The 23155-nt window shown below is 55.1% G+C and overlaps 7 protein-coding genes across 7 annotated transcripts; 3 read left to right on the plus strand and 4 right to left on the minus strand.

Annotated features, from left to right (window-relative positions):
* Nucleotides 1-1255: 1255 nt before the first annotated feature.
* Nucleotides 1256-3694, minus strand: LTR77_006079 (uncharacterized protein; the record flags this gene model as incomplete). Its single annotated transcript, XM_064803321.1, has 1 exon — nt 1256-3694. The coding sequence occupies one exon, from the start codon at nt 3692-3694 to the stop codon at nt 1256-1258; it is 2439 nt and encodes an 812-aa protein (XP_064658236.1).
* A 708-nt stretch (nt 3695-4402) lies between these two features.
* Nucleotides 4403-7726, plus strand: LTR77_006080 (uncharacterized protein; the record flags this gene model as incomplete). The annotated part of the gene is made up of 2 exons (XM_064803322.1): nt 4403-7667; nt 7716-7726. The coding sequence occupies 2 exons, from the start codon at nt 4403-4405 to the stop codon at nt 7724-7726; spliced, it is 3276 nt and encodes a 1091-aa protein (XP_064658237.1).
* Nucleotides 7727-7814: 88 nt separating this feature from the next.
* AVO2 (Target of rapamycin complex 2 subunit avo2) lies at nt 7815-8877 on the minus strand (the record flags this gene model as incomplete). The annotated part of the gene is made up of 2 exons (XM_064803323.1): nt 7815-8748; nt 8870-8877. 2 exons carry the CDS (start codon nt 8875-8877, stop codon nt 7815-7817), a joined length of 942 nt encoding a protein of 313 aa, XP_064658238.1.
* A 303-nt stretch (nt 8878-9180) lies between these two features.
* COQ1 (coq1 putative hexaprenyl diphosphate synthase) lies at nt 9181-10578 on the minus strand (the record flags this gene model as incomplete). The annotated part of the gene is made up of 2 exons (XM_064803324.1): nt 9181-9342; nt 9397-10578. 2 exons carry the CDS (start codon nt 10576-10578, stop codon nt 9181-9183), a joined length of 1344 nt encoding a protein of 447 aa, XP_064658239.1.
* A 276-nt stretch (nt 10579-10854) lies between these two features.
* LTR77_006083 (uncharacterized protein) lies at nt 10855-11707 on the plus strand (the record flags this gene model as incomplete). The annotated part of the gene is made up of 2 exons (XM_064803325.1): nt 10855-11142; nt 11198-11707. The coding sequence occupies 2 exons, from the start codon at nt 10855-10857 to the stop codon at nt 11705-11707; spliced, it is 798 nt and encodes a 265-aa protein (XP_064658240.1).
* A 197-nt stretch (nt 11708-11904) lies between these two features.
* KRE5 (killer toxin resistant protein) lies at nt 11905-19434 on the plus strand (the record flags this gene model as incomplete). Its single annotated transcript, XM_064803326.1, has 2 exons — nt 11905-14372; nt 14895-19434. The coding sequence occupies 2 exons, from the start codon at nt 11905-11907 to the stop codon at nt 19432-19434; spliced, it is 7008 nt and encodes a 2335-aa protein (XP_064658241.1).
* Nucleotides 19435-19638: 204 nt separating this feature from the next.
* On the minus strand, nt 19639-21713 carry LTR77_006085 (uncharacterized protein; the record flags this gene model as incomplete). Its single annotated transcript, XM_064803327.1, has 3 exons — nt 19639-20749; nt 20803-21425; nt 21495-21713. 3 exons carry the CDS (start codon nt 21711-21713, stop codon nt 19639-19641), a joined length of 1953 nt encoding a protein of 650 aa, XP_064658242.1.
* Between the last annotated feature and the right edge of the window lie 1442 nt (nt 21714-23155).

Raw genomic sequence — 23155 nt, forward strand, 5'->3', positions numbered from 1 at the left:
TCGTTCTGGTCACTAAAGGGCGGCTAGATGACTGACCACTCAGGGAATAAGAATTCAACGCAGCAAAGAATGGCAAACAGGAGAGCACAAGTATCCAGTGTGATTGCTTGCCGTGAACGAACTGTTCGCACCAACACCCTACCTTGGCGTCCTGCCATTGCACCCTCGCCTCACCTTTCCTGCGCAGTGCTCATGGATGCATGCCGTAACTCGCCATTCCATGGTGAAAGGAAAAAGAACACTACCCTTAACCTCATCTTGCTGACCGCGTTCCACACACTTGTCCGCTTCCCGTGTGGCTCAGTGACTGCATCTCTACTCAAGAACCTAGATGGGTGCGGTCCGCGCGCTAGAGAAGGCGGTCGTTGGATACATACCTTGGAGCACGATAACTGGTGTATTTCATGACGCTACGAGCTCTCCCACACTGACTTTCGTAGGGAATCCTGGACGACGTGGAATGAAGACGTGAAGTCGAAGTAAACTGAACTCGCGCTTCCCGTTCGCCTGGCGTGCGTGCATGTCATGGACCTACGCTCGCCTCCCATCCTATCGTGCATCCGTTTGTTCTTCTATAAGCTGCAGTGAGTGCAGTGGCTTCCTAGTCGCTAGATGAGCGTTGGAGAATGGGGCGTCGTCCTCCGACGATTCGTGACCGGACCATCTCATATTGACCGCATAGATGCATGAAGCCGAGCGAGACGCTTGGTGTCCTTCTTAGCGCCGCGGTTCTTCCGATTCAGATCGATAGTAAGACGGTGGAGTGAAGTGAGATCGACGTGAAGTGGAGTCAAGAAATGAGGTCGAGGTGAAGTCAAGAAAGTGAAGTCGCGCCCACCACACGGCCTTGGCATTTTTGGAGGTGAATGCACAAAAGTCCACACAGCAGATTAGTCGTATGTATTGCAAGGCACTCACTAGCATCGCAACCACAGTGTACTCAAGTGAAGTCATGAAGAGTACCCATCACTACCAAAACCACGCGGCACGCATGCCCTTCTACCAGACCTTGCCAGCCAACGCCTATCCAATGACCACATCATACGATAGTCGAGAAGCCAACCCAGGAATCAATCAGAAAAGGGGGTATATCCTCCCGCCCAAATCATGTCCAAGCATCATGATGCACCCTCCCCAATCACCCCACACTCGCAACCACGCGCCCCCGCTTCCTTGCACTCCTGCCCCGTTCCACCCCCGAAACATCCATCACCTCAACCACCTTCCTCTTCACGGTCGGCGAAAGAGCACCATCCTACTGCTGCCCTCCCCCCTTCCCCTCCTGCCCCTGCCCAGGCTCCGCACCACTCCCTCCACTAACACTCCTCCCAACCCCCTGCAACCCCGACGAAACCGCACCCTTATTCATCCACCCAAACCAACTGCCCCTCTGCCCCGCCCCGCCAGAAGCAGGCCGCTTCTCCTCTTTAGCCTCTTGAACCAGCCGTAAAGGACGCGGTTTCGAGCCCATCATGATAGCCGGGCCAGAGCGGGAGTCGCGTTCCGCGATACTGCTTGAGGAGGCGGTGGAGCGGGGTGGAGAGGAAGGATTGGAGGGGTTTTCGCCGGTTAGGGCGGCGAGGGAGGAGGGCTCGGCGAAGGTGTTAGATGAGGGGGGGTCGGAGTTGCGTTGTGTGCTGTCGCTTCGTGACGTTGAAGGTGGTGGCATGGCTGCGGCATCAGAGTTGGCGGATGCTGCGGGTTTAGGGATCTGGTTTTCCAAGCCTGCGGCGCCGAGATCTCCGCCTTCGACTTCGTCGATGCTCGGGACGACGTTGCCACTCGCCGTCCGGATCCCAGCGCCGAGGGGAGGGAAGAAACTTCCCCTAGCCGCTGCTGTTGGGCTTCCTAAGCCGGGACTGGTGGGGCCGGCTAGGCCGCTGGATGGCGGGCCTTTGTACATGTTCGTCACGACGCTCGCGGCAGGCCAGTCGGAGTTGGAGCGCTTGTGCCCGCCACCGCCGCGAGTGGATGTGGAGCGACCGAGTGGGATCCTGGGCGCTGTGTCGGGGTTCTCGTGGACAGTGGGGTTGACTTCTGCTGCGGCGTCGGGGTTGAGCATCGTGCTTTGGGGTCGTGGAGGCTTTGTTCCACGGCCACGGAGGACGGAGCCGGCACGCTGGAGAAGTGATTGGGGTTCTTCTCCTGGCGGTGGAGATTTGGTGGGTTCGTCCTTGTGTGGCGGAGGTGGAGGCGGGAGGTCTTTCTCCATGTCCATACCTGCAGAACTCGTAGGCTTTGGCGCAGAGTCGGCCGGTGGCACTTCAGCATATTTGCGACTGATCGCGCCGGGTCCGGCCATAAGGTCGGGCGTCTTGTCGAGAATCTGCTCGAACTGCTCGTGTTGTAGCAGGCGGGAGATGATATTGTTAATATAGAGCGTCAGCGCCTTATTTTGGTCTTTCAGGCTGTTGACTTCGCCTTGTAGTCGTCGTTCCTTGCTGTCGGTAACGGTCGTTGCGCTGTCTGGGCCGATGTCACCATCAAGTGTCGAAGCGTCGTCTTGGTTCGCAGAGCCTAGCTCATCCGCCAGACTGGTCCCACTCTGTCTCAGCCCATCGGCAGGATTGCGCGAAGGCGGCCGTGAACCATCACCGTTAGTCGATGGCGCACACAGCAGATCCGAGGCAGCAAAGTCGCCGTTCAATGTCTTGTCTCGCAGCAACAGCTGGAAGCTTTCATTCTCCTCCATCAGTCGCGCGTTCTGCATCTTGATGTCGTACATCTGCCGTTCCAGCTGTTGCAAATTGCTTCCACCTTTATTCTCCAGCTCAACCAGCTTGATCTGTGCCTCCGCCAAATCAAGCCGAAGCGACTCGATCATCTTATCCTTTTGCATGACCAATCTTGACGAACTTCGTGAATCGCTCCGCTGCACACCAGCACCACCTGACGGCGCGAACTGCCCGCCGCTCATCTCTGGATTGGGACTCGCAGCTCCTGACCGGAAGCTAGAGTTTCTTGATATGCTCAATGGCCGACTTGCCCTCCTGCTCTCCCAGCTGCCCTCTTCGCCGTCGGCTGCACCAAGCGATCCAGCTCGCTGCTGCGCCAAAGATTCCTTCATCCTCATCAAGCTCCGCTGCATCTCTTCTTCCCTAGTGACCGCCTCTTCCCTCTCCCTCAACGTCGCCGCCCGTTCAGACTCAAATATCTGCTCCGCCTCCCTCTTGGAGCGTAGTAGCTCCCTTTTCTCATTCTCCAACTCTTCCAGTCGCTCAGTGTTCTCATGTACGTTCTCGTCCAAGATACTCTGTTCCTTCAGCGCCTCATCGAGCTTAACCTGCAAGACGTCTGCTTGGCGTTGAGAAGTGGACAGCGCGGTTTCCGAGTCTTGCAGGCGTTGTTGGAGCTCTGACAGCTGTGCTTGTAGCTCGGCCTTTGCATCTTCATCGGACGAAGAAGTAGCGGAGGCATCGTTGGCGGGCTTGCGTGCTGCAGCGCGGGCTGATACCGGAGTACCAGCGCCGTTGCGGACGGAGCGAGTGCGGTTGATGGAGGCGGACGAGGTGTTGGTGCCTGTCGCGCTGGCGGAGTTGCTGGCAGCCATCCTGCTCGGACTGCGATTCAAAGGTGGTGCGTCTTTGGAAGTGGAAGCAGAGGAAGCGGGCGCTTTGCGAGTAGTACTTGGTGCTGAACCTGTGCCGCTGCCGCTGGACGGGGTTTTCTTGGGTGTTGGTGTCGTTGTGGACATGCTTGCTTGTCCTTCCAGGATAGCAAGGCTGTGCCGCTATGTCGCAGAGGATGCGCTTATCTTGCTGCTCTCATGGATGGCATGCGGATGGAGGAGCTTAGTATGTTTTAGTGGTCTCGCAGTACCTCCTACGAGGCGGTGCAATGCTGTGTCGAACGATGCAAGGTGGCGGATAGGGTGATATGCTCTCGTGATATTGTCGCTAGAGGGTATATGTGTCGTGTGTGTTTGAATATCCGATGGTGTCACAGGACATGGATGCTTTCATTTTCTCGAGACCTTGTCGTCGTGGAGGCCAACGACCCTGGATTCGAGGGATGCAGCTGCTAGTTCTAAATCCGTCTACCGGCATGCCCCTTGGCTCCGAAGCATGTGATCGTCGTCAATTGAATGGAGACATTGACCCAGAATGGCTGTATTTCTTCATCAAATGAGGAGTTAATGATGAAGCTCTTTGCTCAAGACTTCTACACACTACATGTACCTCGACACCGCGCTGCTCAGCTTCACGTTACGGATAAGGAGAAGGAGCAAGTAGGATCGACTCGATCAGCAGCAAGGATTCCCAAGGCGAAACGGCCGACCTCCGCGGCTTGAAACGTACACCGCCGCCGGCAGAAAAACCGCCCGCACCAGAGCTCGAGCAAGTCTACCATACCACCGACTCAAAGACTGGTCGACGCGACAGCACACGCATCTCCCCCCACCATGGACGTCCAGACCTTCGTCTCGGACAACTTGATCAAGCTGGTCGGCGCGTCCGAGCCGATGCTGGTCGATTTCATCACACAAACGGCAAAGACGACGAAGAGTTCTGGATCGCTGTTCGACAAGTTATCTGGCATGCTGGACTCATCAAACGATGCGGACTTGCGGCGATTTAGCGATGAACTGCACGGGCGCATAGCCGGGAAGGCGAACGGAAGCAATGGGGTGTCGAAGAAGGAGAAGGAAAGGCCAGTGAAGGAGGGAAAGAAAAAGTATGCTATGGTGGATATGGATGTGGAGGAGCAGGCGCCAGTAGCCGTCAAGAAAGTTGACGGGGAGGGCGAGCGGAGGAAGGAGAAGAAGGAGCGGCGGGATAGAGATCGAGACCGCAGACGATCAAGAAGCAGGGATCGAGGCAGCAGGAAGAAGATCAGACGGAGGGATGAAGATGACTTTGACGACCGATGGGGCGACGAGGAAGTCGCGGAGGAAGAACAGGTCGAGGAGGAGTTCGCGAGCCCACCTGCGAAGCGCACCAAGTTGGACAACGGCTCTGCTTCTCCCAGGCCAGGCAAGGCAGAAGACGAGGAGGACGATGTCGACGAGGAAGAGCGAGATCGAAAAGAGCGGATTGAATTCGAAAAGCGCCTGCAGAACCGCGACAAGTCATCCACCAAGAACGTCGCTGAAGACCGCCCCTCCAAACGCGAGCAAGCCGACGCCGACCGCAGAGCAAAAGCTGGCAAGCTGTCGGAGCAAGAGATGGCTGCTCTTCGATTGCGCTCCCGGCAAAACTATCTTAAGAAACGCTCGGCTCAGGAGCTGGCTCTGCTGCGGAAGCAGGTGGCTGATGAAGCGGAAGAAGAACGGTCGAACCCTCTCCTCACACAGACTGAGAAGGATGAGTTTGCCCGAAACAGAGAGGCGCTGCGTCTGGCCGAGGAGCGGGAGGGTATTGACGACTATATCGACGGCTACGCGATGCCCGAGGACTACATCACAGAGAAAGGCAAGATGGACACGAGGCGGAAGCAAGACGCGCTGTACTCCCGCTACGTGGACCGAGACGATCAGGGGCGAGAGCGATACGTGACCGAGCACGAAGAGTGGGAGCGGGAGCAGCTGGCGAAGACACAGGCGCAGATTGTCGTTGCGGATCGCAAGAACGAGGCAGAGTATGAATACGTTTTCGACGAGGAGCAGCAGATCAAATGGGTCAGCGATGCGGTGATGAAAGGCGGACTGGGCGAGATGCAGAGCGCGGAGGAGCGGTTAATGGCGCAGCAATTACTCGCTGCGGAGCGGAAGGCGAAGACGATTGAAGAAAAGCGGAAGAGTTTGCCCGTCTACCAGTACCGGCAGCAGTTCCTGGACGCAGTGAAGGAGTTCCAGGTGCTGATCGTGGTTGGAGAGACTGGTAGTGGGAAGACGACGCAGCTGCCGCAGTACCTGTACGAGGATGGATACTGCAAGGAAGGGATGAAGGTGGGTTGCACTCAGCCTCGACGAGTGGCCGCGATGAGCGTTGCTGCCAGAGTGGCAGAGGAGATCGGAGTGAAAGTTGGGAATGAAGTGGGATACGCGATTCGGTTTGAAGATGCCACGACGGACAAGACGATGTTGAAATATATGACGGACGGCATGCTTCTCAGAGAGTTCTTGACGGAGCCGGATCTGGGAGGGTACAGTTGTCTGATGATTGATGAAGCCCACGAACGAACGCTGCATACCGACATTCTCTTCGGTTTGGTGAAGGATATCGCTCGTGGACGCCCAGATCTGAAGCTCCTGATCTCGTCGGCTACCTTGGATGCGCAGAAATTCTCTGCTTTCTTCGACGACGCACCTATTCTCAATATTCCTGGCCGGACTTACGATGTCGAGATGAATTACTCGCTGCAGCCAGAGGCCAACTACCTCTCGGCCGCCATCACCACAGTCTTCCAGATTCACCTTTCGCAACCCATGCCTGGCGACATTTTGGTCTTCCTCACAGGCCAGGATGAGATCGAGCAAGCAGAACAGTCGCTACAAGAAACAGCAAAGAAGCTGGGCTCAGCGGCACCCGAGCTGATGATATGTCCCATCTACGCCAATCTACCAACGGACCTACAACAAAAGATTTTCGACCCAACACCGCCCAAAGTCCGCAAAGTCGTCCTCGCCACCAACATCGCCGAAACCAGTCTCACAATCGACAACATCGTCTACGTGATCGACCCGGGCTACGTGAAAGAGAACCGCTACACGCCCGCCACAAACATGGAGTCCCTCGTCGCCGTCCCCATCTCCCGTGCCTCGGCCAACCAACGCGCCGGTCGCGCCGGCCGCACCGGCCCAGGGAAATGCTTCCGCCTGTACACGAAATGGGCCTTCTACAACGACCTCCCCGAATCCACTACCCCGGAAATCCAACGCACGAACCTCAACTCCATCGTCCTCATGCTAAAATCTTTGGGTATCAACGACCTCATCGCCTTCGACTTCATGGACCCTCCGGCACCAGACATGCTCATCCGCTCGCTCGAACAACTTTACGCCCTCGGCGCGCTCAACGACCGCGGGGAGCTCACAAAGATCGGACGGCAGATGGCTGAATTCCCGACGGACCCTATGCTCGCTAAAGCCGTCCTCGCCGCGGACAAAGAAGGCTGCGTGGCGGAAGTCCTGTCCATCGTCGCCATGCTCGGCGAAGCCTCCGCCTTGTTCTACCGACCGCGGGATAAGAAGATGCAGGCAGACGCGGCTAGGAACCGTTTCACGGTGAAAGAAGGCGGCGATCACGGGACCTTGCTGAATATCTTCAACCAGTGGCTCGATGCGGATTTCTCGTTCGTCTGGGCAAAGGAGAATTTCCTGCAGCAGCGCAGCCTTACCCGCGCGAGAGATGTGCGGGATCAGTTAACGAAACTCTGCGAGCGCGTTGAAGTCGATCCAGCCAGTACCTGCGGCAGTTCAAACCTCCAGCCCATCCTCCGCGCGCTGACGGCCGGTTTCTTTCCAAACGCCGCCCGTCTCCAACGCAACGGGGATAGCTATCGCACTGTCAAGAACAATCTCACAGTGCATCTCCACCCGAGCAGCGTGCTGATGGAGAGCAGACCGAAGTGGGTGGTTTTCTACGAATTGGTGCTGACGAGCAAGGAGTTTATGCGGAGTTGTGTGCCGTTGCAGCCCGAGTGGTTGAATGAGCTGGCGCCGCATTTCTATAAGAAGGGGGATGTGGAGAGTTTGGGGGTGGATCGGAAGGTGCCGAAGGGGCAGGGTAAGATTTAGGGGGGTAGTGAGAATGAATACATGTAGTTACCAAAAGGCTTGTTGTGATCTCGTTTCATATGTGCTATGAGGTGAGCACTGGGTATCTCTTCGCTTTCACCTCGTACTTCATCACGTCGTGCTGCTGCTCCTGTGCTCACCCACCGCTAGACGACCGCGTCCTCGCATGTACCAGCCTCGCATCCCACTCATGCGTCGACAACGGCGCTTTGCCCGCACTCCCAGGCGTCACAGGCCTCTTCCGCTCCACCGTAGGGCTCCAATGCCTCTTCAGCGCATCAGTAATATGATCCTCGTCATCCACCGGCGTCATCGGTACCGCTTCTCCTTTCCCACCACCTCTCCCACTTTCCATTATTCCACCCCTCCCACCACCACCCTCCTCATCCGGGCCCACAACCCTCAACCCCCCAACCCGCTGCTTCACCCTCTCCTCCTCCGCCTTCATCCCCTCCGCCTTCCGCCTCTCCAATTCCGCAACCAGATTCTTAAAATACACCTCCGCCGCCACCGTCTGCGAATACGCCAGCGGCGTCCAATCGTGCCCGTTAGGCTCAAAGGGCTTCGCTCCAGCACCGAGCAGAATCCGCAGCGCCTTCAGCGACCCGCTCGCGCTCGCGTGGTGCAGGGGCGTGTTGCCGGAGTTGTCTACGCGATCGACTGCTTCTAGGCCGCAGGTTTGGAGGAGGAGAGGTATGAGGCCGGTGGCAGCGGGGTTCTGACACGCAATCATCACCGCGTCCTCGCCCCGTGCATTCCTCATCCCCACTGACCCAGGACACATTTTCACCAACACCCTCCCGGCCTCCACGGCCCCCCCGCGCGCCGCAAGCATTAAGGGTGTCTCATGCTCGGTATTCCTGCTTATCTCCCCCTCCTCATGCCCGGCGGAGAGCAGGAAGGACACGATGTCCGCGTGGTTGTGGGCCGCGGCGAGGTGCAGGGAGGTGTTGGCTTTGGAGGCGAAGTCCGGGTTGTGGAGGAGGGAGGGGTGGGTGTGGATGAGGCGGGTTACGAGGGGGAGGGAGGGGTGGAGGATGGCGCGGCGGAGGCGGGTGGGGGGGTCGATCCTGGAGGGGATGTTAGTGGAGGGTGGAGAGGGGGGTGAAGGTGGGGTACATTGTTGGTGCCTTAGGACGGGAGCATGATGTGTGGTGGTTGTGGAACACTCGTGAGCTGTGTGGGCTTCACATTGTCATGCTTGTGGGCTCGAATGGACGGCTGGAGTTGGATGTGAAGTTGGGTATCAGATCGAGTGTGGGGCACCTCCACGTGCAAATCCCGTTGAAAGCGCTGCAAGTGATTGACAAATGGAAACCCTTTTGGCAACGCGATACTGTCATATATTTTGTACATCTATACATATCTGCAGCAATCCACCACCCTCATGCGTTGGTAGTATTGCCTTAGCCACCCTCCATCAACGCCTGGCTAATGCCCTCGCTCGATGCTGCGAACTTGAGAGCAAGTAGAGTCTAAAAGTAGCACGCTCGAATGCTCCATCACTTCCTTCGCTTCATGACCTTGGTGCACATGTCCAGTAAGCCGACTTTGGCCTCGCTCTCCGGGAAGCTTGAAATTGCGCGGGCGGCGTTGTCGGCGTACTCTTGGGCTAGTGCTCGTGTCTGTTCGATGCCGTCGCTTTGAACGACTAGGTCTCGCGCCTGAACGCATGTTAGTCTCAGTCGTACATCATCGTAGAGCGAATGCGATCTCACCCGTTGCACATCGCCTGGCTCCGCAAACTTGCGACCCACCAGTGTTCCCAGCTCCTTGTTCTCCCGCCACGCAAAGAGCAAAGGTGCAGTCGCCAGACCCAGCTCTAGATCTGCCCCAGCTGGCTTCCCGAGCTCAGAGCCACTCACAGTGTAATCCAGCATGTCATCCACAAGCTGAAATGCAAGTCCGAGGTTCTTGCCATACTGGTACGCCGCCTCCACAACCTCCGCAGGGTGCTCACCGAGTAACGCAGCTGCTCGACAGCTCTTACTGATCAGACTCGCCGACTTGAGATAAGTCTTCTGCAAGTAGTACGAGATGGTGTCGTCTTGCCATTCCGGATGTCGCTCGTCCAGTGCCGTGTTCTTCAGCTGCATGAATTCGCCCTCCACCAGATTCGCAATGACTGTCGCCAAGAGTTCTGTGACCTCCGGATCCCGTAACCGAGCCAGCGCAACTGATGCCCTTCCAAGCAGGAAATCTCCTGCCAGCACTGCCATCTTGTTCCCAAAGGAGATGTTCGCCGATGGGTTGCCTCTTCTCGATATCGATGTATCGATCACATCGTCGTGTAGCAGCGAGGCGGTATGTATCAGCTCTGTGATCTCCGCTAATCGTCGTTGCGATGGCAAGACCGAAGCATCACCAAGCCCATCCTCGCTCGTTGCTGTCAATGGCGATGAAGGGTTCGTGTCTGACAAGACTCCCGGTGGAGTCATCGGCGTATCTATCCCTCCTTGCTCCTGCGACCACTTCCTCTGCTTCTTCGGTAAAAGCTGCGTAGCTTGCGACATCAACAGCACCAGCATCGGCCGTATATACTTCCCCTCGGACTGAGTGTAGTACTTCGACACTGTATCCAGCATCGGATGTCCCGACCCCAGTAACTGCCGTATGTTGCTAGTCATGAAGCTCATCTCCTTCGCCACGCTTCTGAGAGGGTCGATGCCCATTGGCCCTGGAGGGGGGTTGCCATTGGAGAACATCTCCTTTGCCTTCGAGACTGCCGCTGCCACCGCGGACTGCTGCCGTTTCTGTGACGCATGGTGTAGTTGGGATGACGAGGTATGGAGTTGTCTTATGGGAAGAGGCCTAAAGCATTCGGGACAGCGAAGTTGTCGGGTAGTGGTGTATCTCGGCGGTTTCAACAGCGCTGTCGTTCGCGCTGGCGTGGGAGGCATATAATTTGCTGTGCTGCTAGTTGTGTATTATCCTCTGTCGCTCGTCGACGGGTGAGTGGGAGCAGTGATGTAGAGGCTGATGTAGGTAGTTAGTCCGAGTTCATCCGCGTTGCATTCGCATTCGCTGGGGTGTCCAAAAAAATGTCGAGACGTCAATCAAGATCTCGCGGCTTTGGCCGACGAAGCTGCATCGACTAAACCCTTTTGGGGCAGATATTCTAGATCTAAGGCAAGTCTGAACCGCTCGAATGAAGGAACATATCCCACACAAGCGAAATGGTGTTGTTAACGACGACCGAGGCCGCGAAGGCTGCGATAGAGGAGTACTGTAAGATTGATGGCGAGGGACAAGACGAGAAGCCGACGGACGAAAGACTTGACAGGCTATCGGATGTTGAGTTAGGCAGCCCAATCGACCACGCCGACTTGATTGAGATATCAAAGTACCTGTTGAGCAATGACAAGCGCAACGGTGGAGAGGAGGCCAGCAGAAAATGGCGTCTAGATACCTTGCTCAAAGGTGCAACCGTCTACAAGCCGCCACCGACCTCTAAGCCTGAGCCGGTATGTCGAATCTATTGCCTCCATTTGACAAGAATAAATTCTAACGCTATACTAGACTTCGGAGTACAAAGCACTGATGAAGCGTCTCCGTCAAGACGAAGAGCAACAGAAGTACGAGCGCATGCTTAACCCTCCGCCAGCGGAAAGCTTTGGTCAGAGATTCCCCAACGCAAGGCCATCCTTCGGCTCAAACCATCTTGGACCTCATGGAGTAGCAGGCGAAGTGGACGAAGTCACCTACGCGGACGTCAACCGGCAGATGACTCTCATCATCAACGTTCTGGTCTCCATCATCTGCTGCAGCATAGCCATCTGGATCGCAGCTCGGCGGTGGGAAGTACCGGCGCGACTCGGACTTTCGATGTCTGGGAGCGGGCTCGTAGCTGCTGCTGAGGTTGTTATATACATGGGCTATATCAGGCGAGTCAAGGATGCCAAAGGGCTGGAGACGAAGAAGGTGGAAAGCAAGGAGATTGTCGAGACGTGGGTCCTCGACGGATCGAGTGCGAACTCCAAATTTGAAGGCAGTGACGGTGTAAGATTCAGGAAGGGCAAGCATCGCTGAGCTGCTTCGATGAGGGGAATCTCTGGGATAAAGTGAAGTGGTCTTTTACTCACGTGATCGACGCGTCGATTCCGCGTCGCGCCAACCCCAGCTTTCGAACTCGACCGGCCACTTTAACATTTGGAAAAGACACAGACCACACTGAAATACAAGTTATCGATGCAGCATCAGATCGATGGGCGGCAATGTCCACAAAAATGGCGCCCAAGAACTTTCACCACCCATTCCAACCGTACGACATCCAGCAACAATTCATGGAAGCAGTCTACAACTGCATCGAGCAAGGCACCGTAGGCATCTTCGAGTCGCCTACGGGAACTGGAAAGTCATTAAGCTTAATCTGCGGATCCTTGACCTGGCTGCGGGAGCACAAGCGTCGACAGTTCGACGAGAGTCTGGCGGCGATACAGCTGGAAGATGATGAGCCTGAATGGATGGTCGAGCATGCGAAAGACGAACGGCGTAGAGAGATCAGGCAGCTACGTGCTGACCTGGAAGCTCGATTGGAAGCGGTGCGACAGAAAGAAAAGAAAGTCAGGCAAAGAAATGCAAATGGTGAGCCACCGGCGAAACGGCGGAAGCATGTCCACGAGGAGAAGGTCGGCGATGGCGAAGATGAGGACCAGTACCTGCTGGACGACTACAACAGCGACGAAGAGGATGTGAGGCAAGTCGGCGGCGGCGCTGGCTTTTCTTCAGAAACCACCAAGCTCATGGAGAAGCTTGGCATGTATCAGTCTGTGGACAACAAAGGTCAGACAGAAGAAACGCCCGATGAGCTCAAGGTGTTCTTCTGCTCGAGAACGCATTCACAGCTGTCCCAGTTCGTTGGCGAACTGAAGCGAGTCAAGCTTCCACCTGGGCTTCCACCTGAAGAAGACGATGCCGCCGCATCTGAGGCCCTGAAGCAACTTACTTTAGGATCTCGGAAGAACCTATGCATCAATTCGAAGGTCTCGAAACTGTCGAGTCAGACAGCTATCAATGAGAGGTGCATCGAGCTTCAGCAACCAAGTACACCCGCCGAGCACAAATGCCCTTTCTTGCCAAAGAAAGATGATCAGGAAACCGTTCTGGACTTTCGAGATCATGCTCTGGCGAGCATACGCGACATTGAGGATCTGGCTGCGGTCGGTACGAAGCTCCAAGTATGCCCATACTACGCTTCACGTACTGCGATTGACCCTGCAGAGATGGTGACATTGCCATATCCGCTTCTTCTCCAGAGGACTGCAAGAGAGGCGCTGGGCGTATCGCTCAAAGGGCACGTTGTGATCATCGACGAGGCGCACAATCTGATGGACGCTATCGAAGGCATCTACTCCGCGCAGGTCACACAGCTACAGCTCAGTAAGGCGAAGGAGAGCCTGATGACGTATCTGCAGAAATTTAGGAATCGCCTGAAAGGCTCCAACCGCATGTACGTTACGCAGGTGGTGCGGGTCATCGATTCGTTGCTGCTGCCAATCATGCATTCAACTTCTCAAGAGTCTACGCCAGTCCAGCCGGACGCATTACTGTCGGGCAAGGGCGTCGATCAAGTCAATCTGGCAAAGCTGGTCCGCTATATCAACGACAGCAAACTAGCTAGAAAGGTCGAATGCTACATTACTCATACTAGGGTCAACGAAAAGACTGAGAGCGGAAGGGATGGGACAACCACAGCGGACGTCCCAACGTTGACGCACGTGCAGAACTTCCTGATGTGCTTGACGAACCCGTCGAAAGAAGGTCGCTTCTTCATGTCTAAAGAGCAGAACACGACAGCTATTCGATACCTACTCCTTGACCCGTCTGAGCACTTCCGCGAAGTGGTTGAAGATGCAAGAGCTGTCATTCTCGCGGGAGGGACGATGTCGCCAATGGATGACTACAAGCAACAGCTGTTTCCATACTTCGATTCTATCAGCACGCTGTCTTGCGGGCACTTGATTCCGGCGAGCAATCTACTTGTTCGGACAATCGCATCGGATGCGGATGGCCCGCTCGAGTTCAGCTTCAAGAGTAGGAGTAATCCAGCGACGCCGATGCGAGTGGGCCAAGCACTGCTCAACATTGCGCCTTCTGTCAAAGCCGGGCTTGTGGTCTTCCTCCCGAGCTACAGCTACCTCGAGCAATTGCTGAGCACGTGGCGAGAGAAGAGACTACTGGACAGTTTAAAGAAGCTCAAGCCTGTGTTCACAGACAGCCGCGGAGGTTCAGCAGAAAATACCTTCCAGGCCTACAGTCAAGCCATCAGCACGAATCCGAACGGCGCAATACTGCTTTCCGTCATCGGCGGCAAGCTCTCCGAAGGCATCAACTTCTCCGACGACCTCGGCCGCTGCGTGGTAGTCGTCGGCCTTCCTTTCCCGAACCTGGAGACACCAGAGTGGAAGGCGAAGATGCAGTATCTCGAGGAGAAGGCTGTTGCAAGAGGTCAAGCGAAAGGCAGCGCGAGCAGAGAGTACGCCGAGAATGTTTGCATGAGGAGCGTTAACCAGGCGATCGGCAGGGTGATCAGGCACAAGGATGATTGGGCGAGTATTTTGTTGATGGATAGTCGGTATGAGCAGGGGAGGATCAGGAGTAAGCTGCCGGGTTGGATTAAGGAGTGTATGCCGGAGAGATCGGCGTCGAGCGTGCGGGAGGTGGGTGAGCATGTAGAGGGGTTCTTCCGATTAAAGTAGGGAGCAATGGAATGGTACTTCACTTCACGTGCACGCTAGTCCGAATTGAGACGGGTGCCGCTCACCTCCGTGCAGGTGAGAGTGTAGGTAGGCAGTCCAGGCATGTGCATGTAGCTCCCCTGGAACCTCTTACTGTTCTGTACGCATTACATTTGTCTCGAAACATATAGTCGAGTGTCTAAGATTTTTCAATCTCTCAGGAGGATCGTACATCAGCTTGGCTTCCCGAAGGACGACACGTTGCAAGTCAGCATACCGGAGCGTTGACTTGTCAGAGGCACCGGATCGATATGAACTGAACTACCTGTCCATAACCACTCGTTGCCGAGCATACGATGATACGAAGGGGGAATAGGGCTCTGAGGGCCACGGTCCTTTTGGCCTTCGCGATCGGCGCATATGCTGTCCCTTCAGTCAATGTAGCTTTAAGGACATCCTTTAGTGCTCCACCATACCTATTGGAACTACTGTAGGTCTCCGTACAGCGCGCATTTGCGACCAGTCTAACGGTCGGCCAGAGAGACGGCAGCAGAAGAGAACGCAACATCCTACTTCCCACTGCTCGACCGCATAGCGGAGGGTTACTTTGACTCGATCCCAACCGACCAAGCACTGTATACGAGGTTCAGGAAACTGCTGAAGCAAGATGGACATCTGGTACAGGAGGAGGACCTATCGTCGTTCGATTTGGCGTTGTCAATACATTCGGCGGCACCACGGATCGAGGCGCATTACCAATATTACAATACGTCAGTAAAGCCTACGTTTGGGTCGGACTCACAAGAAGGCTGCGAGACATGGCTATACGTACCATTCAGTGGGCAAAGATACTGCTCGCCTGAGCTAGATGCTACCACGGCGCAGCCATTGGGCAAAGCAGGGGAGCCTCTACATCAGCTGCCGTTCGATCGGATACTGGGTGATGCTGCGAGCGAGCAGCCTTCGATTCTGTACGGCGATATCACCTCAGAGTCATTCCGGAAGTTTCACAAGACAATCAGTCAAACTGCAAAGGGCGGGAAGACTTCTTACCGCGTGCGCTACCAGCCTTCAACTTCGTCCGAGGTGCGGCCACTAACAGTAAGCGGATATGGCGTTGAGCTGGCTCTCAAGCGTACCGACTACATCGTCATCGACGACAGAACGGAAGGCGAGGAGGCCTCAGAAGGCACGAAGCAGGCTGGCGAAGCTATACTGAGCGAGGAAGAGGTTTCAGATCTTCGGCCATTATCGGCGTCAGAGCTCGTTCGTCTTGGTATGAAGGCAGCTACCTTCGTCATGAACAGCGAAGCACCTTTCGATACTCTAGTGCGACTGTCCCAGGACTTCCCGAAACATTCAGGCGCCATTGCGGCTGTAAACGTGTCGAAGGACTTTATTGAAGAGCACATCAGTAACCGCGAACAAATCCTTCCTTCTGGCTTCAACGTACTATGGGTCAACGGCGTGCAGATCGTGGCGCGCGACCTGGACGCTTACTCATTGCTTGAGCACCTTCGGCGTGAGCGGAAGATGATCAACGGGGTGCGAGAGCTAGGGCTGAGCGGGGCAGAGGCTATTGACCTCCTTTCGCACGAAGCCATCACCGAGTCCCAGGTCGAGCAGAGTGTTCAGCGGCACGACTGGCGGGACGAAAGCGAAGGCGGAGAAGTCATCATGTGGCTGAACGACATCGAAAAGGACAAGCGATACGCGGAGTGGCCGAGTAGTGTCAGCGCCTTGCTACAACGGACGTATCCAGGCCAACTCCCACCGGTTCGACGGGACATCCACAATCTTATCATCCCGATCGACTTCTCGAGCTACGCGGATGTCACGCTAGTTGTGGAGAACATCCAGATGTTCGTCAAGCGGACGCTTCCGATACGGTTCGGCCTTGTACCTCTAATCAAGTCTCCAGCTGGTGAGCAACAGGCAAAGGCGGTTTATCATCTACTTGACACATACGGTCTGGCTGCAGCTCTCAGCTACTTGGAGAACTCTCTCGAAGCAGCAGGGAGGAAGTTTGGGGCACCGCAGTCTCAGCAATTTGAAGACGCTGTGGAGGGCCGCAAAGTCCGGCATGATAGTCCGGTGATGGGAATACAACAGGTGTTGGAGGCTGACAGCCTTGAGACAAGAATTGAGTCTGCTGCAGCCTACCTCAAGCGGCTTGGAGTCAACGAAGCAACGCCAACGATCTTTATCAATGGTGTTCCGATCCAAAGGAGCGACGACTGGCTTCAGCAGATGAGTACACAGTTGACCAGAGACAACAGGGCACTGCAGCAAGCTGTGTACGAGACTTCAGTTGGCGAGGAGGATTACTTACCGAACGTCTTCCTGGCGGCGGCCAACCTCAGAAGAGTGCCGCTGGTCGTGCCTGAAGACGACAAGGACATTCGGCATCTCGACCTAGGCGATCTACCAGAGTTTGCGAAGCTTCCAAGTCTACCAGCCAACGCGGACACCATTGAGCGAGAGCTCGTCCACATGACTGTCATCGCCGACTTGGACACTCTGGGAGGCCTCGAGCAGATCATGGAAGCCTGGCTGTTTCAGCGAGAGCACGACAATGTCGAGTTGGCGTTCCTGCACAACCCAAGCGGACCGATCGCTGAGCGGCGGTTCGCGTCTGTCTTTGGCGAGAAGGTCGACCAGGACTTCATGTCCGAGGTCCTTGATGGATGCGATATGCTGGTCGCGGAAGATAAGCTTGCCAGCGAACACCTCAAAGCTGGTGACGCTGCCACCTTCGACCAGCGAGAAGAGATCTACCGCAAGCTGTACTTCGAAGGTTCCTCGTTCTCAAATGCTGAGGTCGACCAATTTGTCGTCAAGCACTGGGCCCCGTTCAGGAGTATCGTCCAAGCCGGCGGCCTTCAGCAGGGCCAAGGAGCAGTCATCTTCAACGGCCGTGTTGTTGGCCCGATTGAAGACTCTACTATTCTGGAAGTCGATGGCCTTGAGGCTCTCTATACCTACGAACGTAAGAAACGCCTATTGCCAGCTTCGCTGGCCATTCAAGCACTAGGCCTTGAGAGCAAAGCGTCTTCCCCCTTCTCTTTCGCCAAGATCTCGAATCTCATCGCTCTGTCGCAAGTTTCAGATGTGCCTGAAGGCATATTCGAAGCACCACCAACGGTACGCAGCAGTGTGTTCAAGAAGTGGAAGTCCGATCAGACAGCGATCAAAGTCGGAGACAAGGAGTCTGCCAGCATTCAAATCGTCGGAGCGATCGATCCGGCTTCGGAAGTCGCTCAAAGGTGGATTCCAATCATCAAGACTTTGTCCGAGCTCAGCGGTGTTTACACCACGCTCTACCTAAACCCTCGTGAGCGGCTGGAAGAGATTCCAATCAAGCGCTTCTACCGACATGTGCTTGGTTCCAAGCCAACATTCGGCGAAGACGGCTCTCTGAAAGGCATTAGCGCCCACTTCGCAGGTTTGCCAGCTGAAGCTCTGCTGAACATGGGCATGGACCTACCGCCTTCTTGGCTGGTCGCTCCTAAAGAGACTGTGCATGATCTGGACAACATCAAGCTGAGTGCTGTCCGCAGCGGCTCTGACATTGAAGCTACGTACGAGCTCGAGCATATCCTGATTGAAGGCCACTCACGGGACATCACTATTGGGCCTCCGCCGCGTGGCGCTCAGCTAGTTTTGGGAACAGAGCTAGACCCGCATTCTGCTGACACCATTATCATGGCCAACCTTGGATACTTTCAGTTCAAGGGCAACCCTGGTGTCTACAACTTGGCTCTGCAACAAGGACGCAGCGAAGAGATCTTCCACATCGACAGCGCTGGGACGCAGGGCTACAGCCCGCAGCCTGGTGACAATGGCACCGAGATCGCATTAATGAGCTTCCGCGGTGCCACACTCTTCCCACGGCTGTCGAGAAAGCCCGGCATGGAGGAAGAAGACGTGCTCGAGCCATCAAAGTCGGCGCTTGAGAGTATGGCAGATGGCGCGGATAAGTTGCTCGCTCAAGCTGGACTTAAGGGGTCGCAAGCGAGCAAGTACCTCTCCAAGGCGTCCAAGCTGGGCTCAAGTTTCTTCCACGGTGCCGTCAAGAGTACTGACATTAGTACAGAGGTTCAAGCAGACATCAACATCTTTTCCGTCGCCTCAGGCCATCTCTACGAGCGAATGCTCAACATCATGATGGTGTCCGTCATGAAACACACCAAGCACACCGTCAAGTTCTGGTTCATCGAGCAATTCCTCTCACCCTCCTTCAAAGACTTCCTTCCCATTATGGCTGAAGAATACGGCTTCCGTTACGAAATGGTCGCCTACAAATGGCCGCACTGGCTGCGCGCACAAAAGGAAAAGCAACGCGAGATCTGGGGCTACAAGATCCTCTTCCTCGACGTCCTCTTCCCCCTCGACCTCGACAAAGTCATCTTCGTCGACGCCGACCAGATCGTGCGCACGGACATGTACGAGCTGGTGCAACACGATCTCAAAGGCGCGCCGTACGGCTTCACGCCCATGTGTGACTCGCGCACGGAGATGGAGGGTTTCAGGTTCTGGAAGCAGGGGTACTGGAAGAACTTCTTGCGGGGTCTGCCGTACCACATTAGCGCCTTGTACGTTGTGGACTTGAAGAAGTTCCGGCAGATTGCTGCTGGTGATCGATTACGAGGGCAGTATCAGCAGTTGTCCGCGGACCCGGCAAGTTTGAGCAATTTGGATCAGGACCTGCCGAATCACATGCAGATGGTGTTGCCGATCCACTCACTGCCACAGGAGTGGCTGTGGTGTGAGACGTGGTGTTCGGACGAGGCGTTGCGGGATGCGAAGACGATTGATCTGTGCAATAACCCGCAGACAAAGGAGCCGAAGCTCGATCGTGCGCGGAGGCAGGTGCCAGAGTGGACAGTGTACGATGATGAGATTGCGGCGGTTGCGAAGAGGCGGAAGGTTGGCGAGCTGGCTGATGGCAAGCCTGTGGCTGGCCAGGCGGCGGACGCTGGCGTGCAGGGCGAGGAGGAGAGTATACAAGAGCGGCTTCAGCGGGAGGACGCCGAGCGGGAGTGGAAGAAGAAAGAGCATATCATTGATGAGCTGTAGATTAGAGCTAGACTTCATGTACTACTACTTGTCTGTCTGTATCGTCGCGTCAATTGCTCTCTATGGGAAGAAACGAATACATCTGCTGTCTTGGTGTATTGTTCTTGTGAGGCTAAGTAGAAGGTTTGAAAGTTTCACTCTACGTTTACATCAACTGTCGCTCAGAAAGTGAAGCTAAAACTTTCTTGACAACACTGAGACTATTCATCTAGGTTTACCACCCAACAATGGACCTCGAGCGTCGTCTACCCCGAGCTCTATATTTTCATGTTGATCTTCCATGTCGTTCTCCTGTTTGTCCGAAGTAGAGAGTGGTGCGTACACCGTCTTCCACCATGGCTTCAGAATCCGTCTGCGGCTTCTAGTGAAGGCCCGGGAGGCGTATACAGCCAACATCGCAAGCACAGGCAGTGCGATTCCGGCCAGAAACGGCACGAAAGGATCGCGAGCTGTGGCCTCCATCCAAGACCTATCCTCAGCAGTCGGAACGTCGGTTGGGGCTGCGCCCAGCTCTTTCGCGACAGGGATGGTGGGAAAGATGTACGACTCCCCAAGTATGTGTCCGTCTTTCGAGATAGCAGCTGCAAGCACGTGTGATGCTGGCCCTTCCGTCCAAACCACCGTCTCAAAGCCGAATTTTGCGACTGTTGCGGCCAGTGTTCTGTTCTTGCCGTCTTCATTCGTGTGATACACACGCCACTCTTTGATGTCCGTTGCGCCATTCCAACTCATATGCACGATGGTGTAGAAGGAATCATCCTTCGCAACGACCGCACCTCGCACGTCAGGTGGGTAGTGCGGACGGCCGACCCATGGCAGCTTCCAGCTTCTGTATGAATCGATCTTCGGCCTGAGCCCAGCCGTCATGATCAAGGACCCGTCAGTGGTGTATTCGCTTTCGAGTGCATGACTGGTCCAGCAAAGCCAAGCGTGTCCATTTGGTAGCACCTGCATGTTCCCGCGGCTGGTGGCATAGCCTCGATTTGGATGAGGATATTCCGTGATCAATTCGGCGGTCATTGCTGTAGTATCGAGAGTGACGATCAAGCCTCTGGAACTGTTGTGGGTCGTTCTGGGTACTCCAGGACCGAACGCATTGTCAAGCATCGTGATCATAGTATGTGTGTCGTTATGGCTTTGGACTCTAGCTGCGTGCTGACCAGAAAACTTGAACGGCGTTTGAAAATCCGATTTGCGACCACCGAACCGCCAGAGAATCGATCCATCTTTGCCGGAGATCTTATATATTGTATTTGTACGACGACCCGACAGTAGATAGTCGCCAGATGAGAACTTGTCGATGGAATTGAGGTGGCTGTCGTTGCATAGTCAGTACACGACTCCCAGTCTTGCAACGATGGTACGCACACGTATTCCCAAGGCCTCCCCCTCTCCGAACAGCGTTTCTCAACAGGCTCTTGGTCCACGACACTCTCATCAAGGCCAATCTTGCCCTCCGAGGTCCACGAGAAAACAGTCTCCCAAGTTTCGACATCAAGCTCCCGAAAGCCGTCGAAGCCAGCGTAACATTCTCCATCATACCCGACCGCCTTTGAATTCTCCCGTGACGTCTTTCGTGGCTCACGGGTCAGATGTAGTGCACGAGTTCCGTCATCCACGGTCGCGAACTCATGGACGTTCAAGGAAACCTCATCCATTCTAAGAGATTCTGGACCTAGAAAGATCTCATGCTGGAGCTGGTAAGTTGAGTCGAAGAGAAAAGCCTTGCCTTCGTGCGGTGCGATGATCGAGAGCATAGGTGTCCCTAGCACGTCGATGACACGAAAGTCGAATGTGCTGTAGCCATTGAAGACTGGTGCGCCGCTCCACACCAGCTCGCCGCTGCTATCGTATATGTGAGGAGCATTCCATGGCGGACTGGAGTCGAATTGTACAGCTTCCTCGTAGGGAGCAATGAACCAGTAGCCGGGTGTGATAGCCTTCTTATCGTACGTCACGATGTTCCAGCGAGGTGCGTATAGATCCGGCCGCTACATACAAGGCTGCATCAGCAAATGTTCATCCCAATCCACAAAGGTGAGATCTATGGCGGAGCTTACCGTCACGAAGGTAAAGAATTCTTCGTCGTGTCGGCTCTCATCTAATACGACCTTGTGCTTATAGTATCGCTTGTTGACAGCTGAACGTGTGGAAAGTTCTTCTCTGCCGCCACTTTGGGACAATGCTCTGCAGAATGAGAAGCAGATGAAGAATATGACAACGAAACTGTTATTGAAACGCTGCCTGACCGTTTGAGTTGGAGGCAGACAACGAAACATCCTTGTCTAAACGCGATTGCAGAAGACAAAAAACAATATTACCCTGAGTAGAAGAAGTCGACTGTAAACAAAAGCGCTCGAGTGATAGGATTGATGACAGCTTCAACAGCGGGGAGAAGAAGCGAGGCGCCCGTCAGCTCCTATAGGAGTCTGCGAAGCCCTGCGTGCAATCCTGCTGTTCGTCGTCGGAGATGGCTGTCAAGCGCTGAAGTACAATTTTGGACCGATAGGCGTCATCTTAGCCGCTCACCAGCATATTATTGCTCTCACAGCTCTGTGGTCTTAGGATAGAGGTTGTATTCGCGGCGGCCTCGCCATGAGTCGGCCGTCTCATGCCAGACTCATCCTTGCTGCGTCCAAAGGCAAGAGATGAGAAATTTAAAGCGATGGATGCAGGATTCAGCAGGAATACACTCTTGTAGTCCAAACAAGGCCAGCGGGCTGTGCCGCATGATGAATCGCACGGTTCCGACGTTGTGCAGATCCGAACGTCATGTCTAGATGTTTTGGATCTTGTAGAAAACATGGCACTGCATGTGCGGGCGTATACCTCGATCCATGTAGATGCGCTTGAGCCTATACCGGCAGATCTTGCTGGCGATGCATCTTGAACTGTCCTCAAAGCAGCCAAAGCGACACCGTGACCATTCGAGCGGCTGCACTGGTCCTCAAAGGACGTCCTTATCTGTGCCTCGTTGGGCTTGCTTCTCGTGCACCACCCATATGCTGCCACACTGAGGTTGCACGATCGTTAAGTTAAGCCAGGACGAACAATGAACGCACCTCCGAGAGTGACGCCTGGTCCGTCTTTCGTCCGATGGCAACCCGACTTCGAATGCCATTGCCATCCCATTCCCCACTCTCCAGATCACCAAACGATTGCATAGGACCCTGAGTTGGAGAGTGACTGGCCAGGATGGCTGGGCCATCAAAGGAGGTGATGTCCTCGAAGCAGGAGTGAAACCGGGCCTTTGTCTCGGTTTTGCTGAGCTCCTCTGTCCTAGTATGCCATCGCCGGCTGCCGACCGCTCATCAAGCCTTCGTGGTACATCGTCAAGCCACGTCGCATCACCGGGCGGTTTTGGACTCGTAGCACACCTGAAGCCATGGATGGTGCCCTCGGACGAGATGGCCAAACGGTGCTCGGCGCCATGAGTCTTTCGAGTGGCCATACTAATACGAAACGAATGATTAACATGCTCGCTTGTACAAGTCTGGATACCCCTGAGTTGATGAATCTTTTGGAAGCATGGTCTGGCCGGCGTTGTGTTACCATAGTCCTTCAATAATATATATTAACAGTCTGGATCTTGAAACATGACCAAAGATTTCTAGTCCGTGACAAGCCACAGTGTAACCAGGCCTTTGGCCGTGTGAACAGCAATGCACGTTTTCATCCAGCCAAGGTAACATTCTTTGCTGCAGGTGACTGTTCGTAGGTC

This window comes from Saxophila tyrrhenica, assembly GCF_035928015.1.
Source record: "Saxophila tyrrhenica strain CCFEE 5935 chromosome Unknown scaffold_9, whole genome shotgun sequence".
In the NCBI taxonomy this organism is placed as follows: domain Eukaryota; kingdom Fungi; phylum Ascomycota; class Dothideomycetes; order Mycosphaerellales; family Extremaceae; genus Saxophila; species Saxophila tyrrhenica.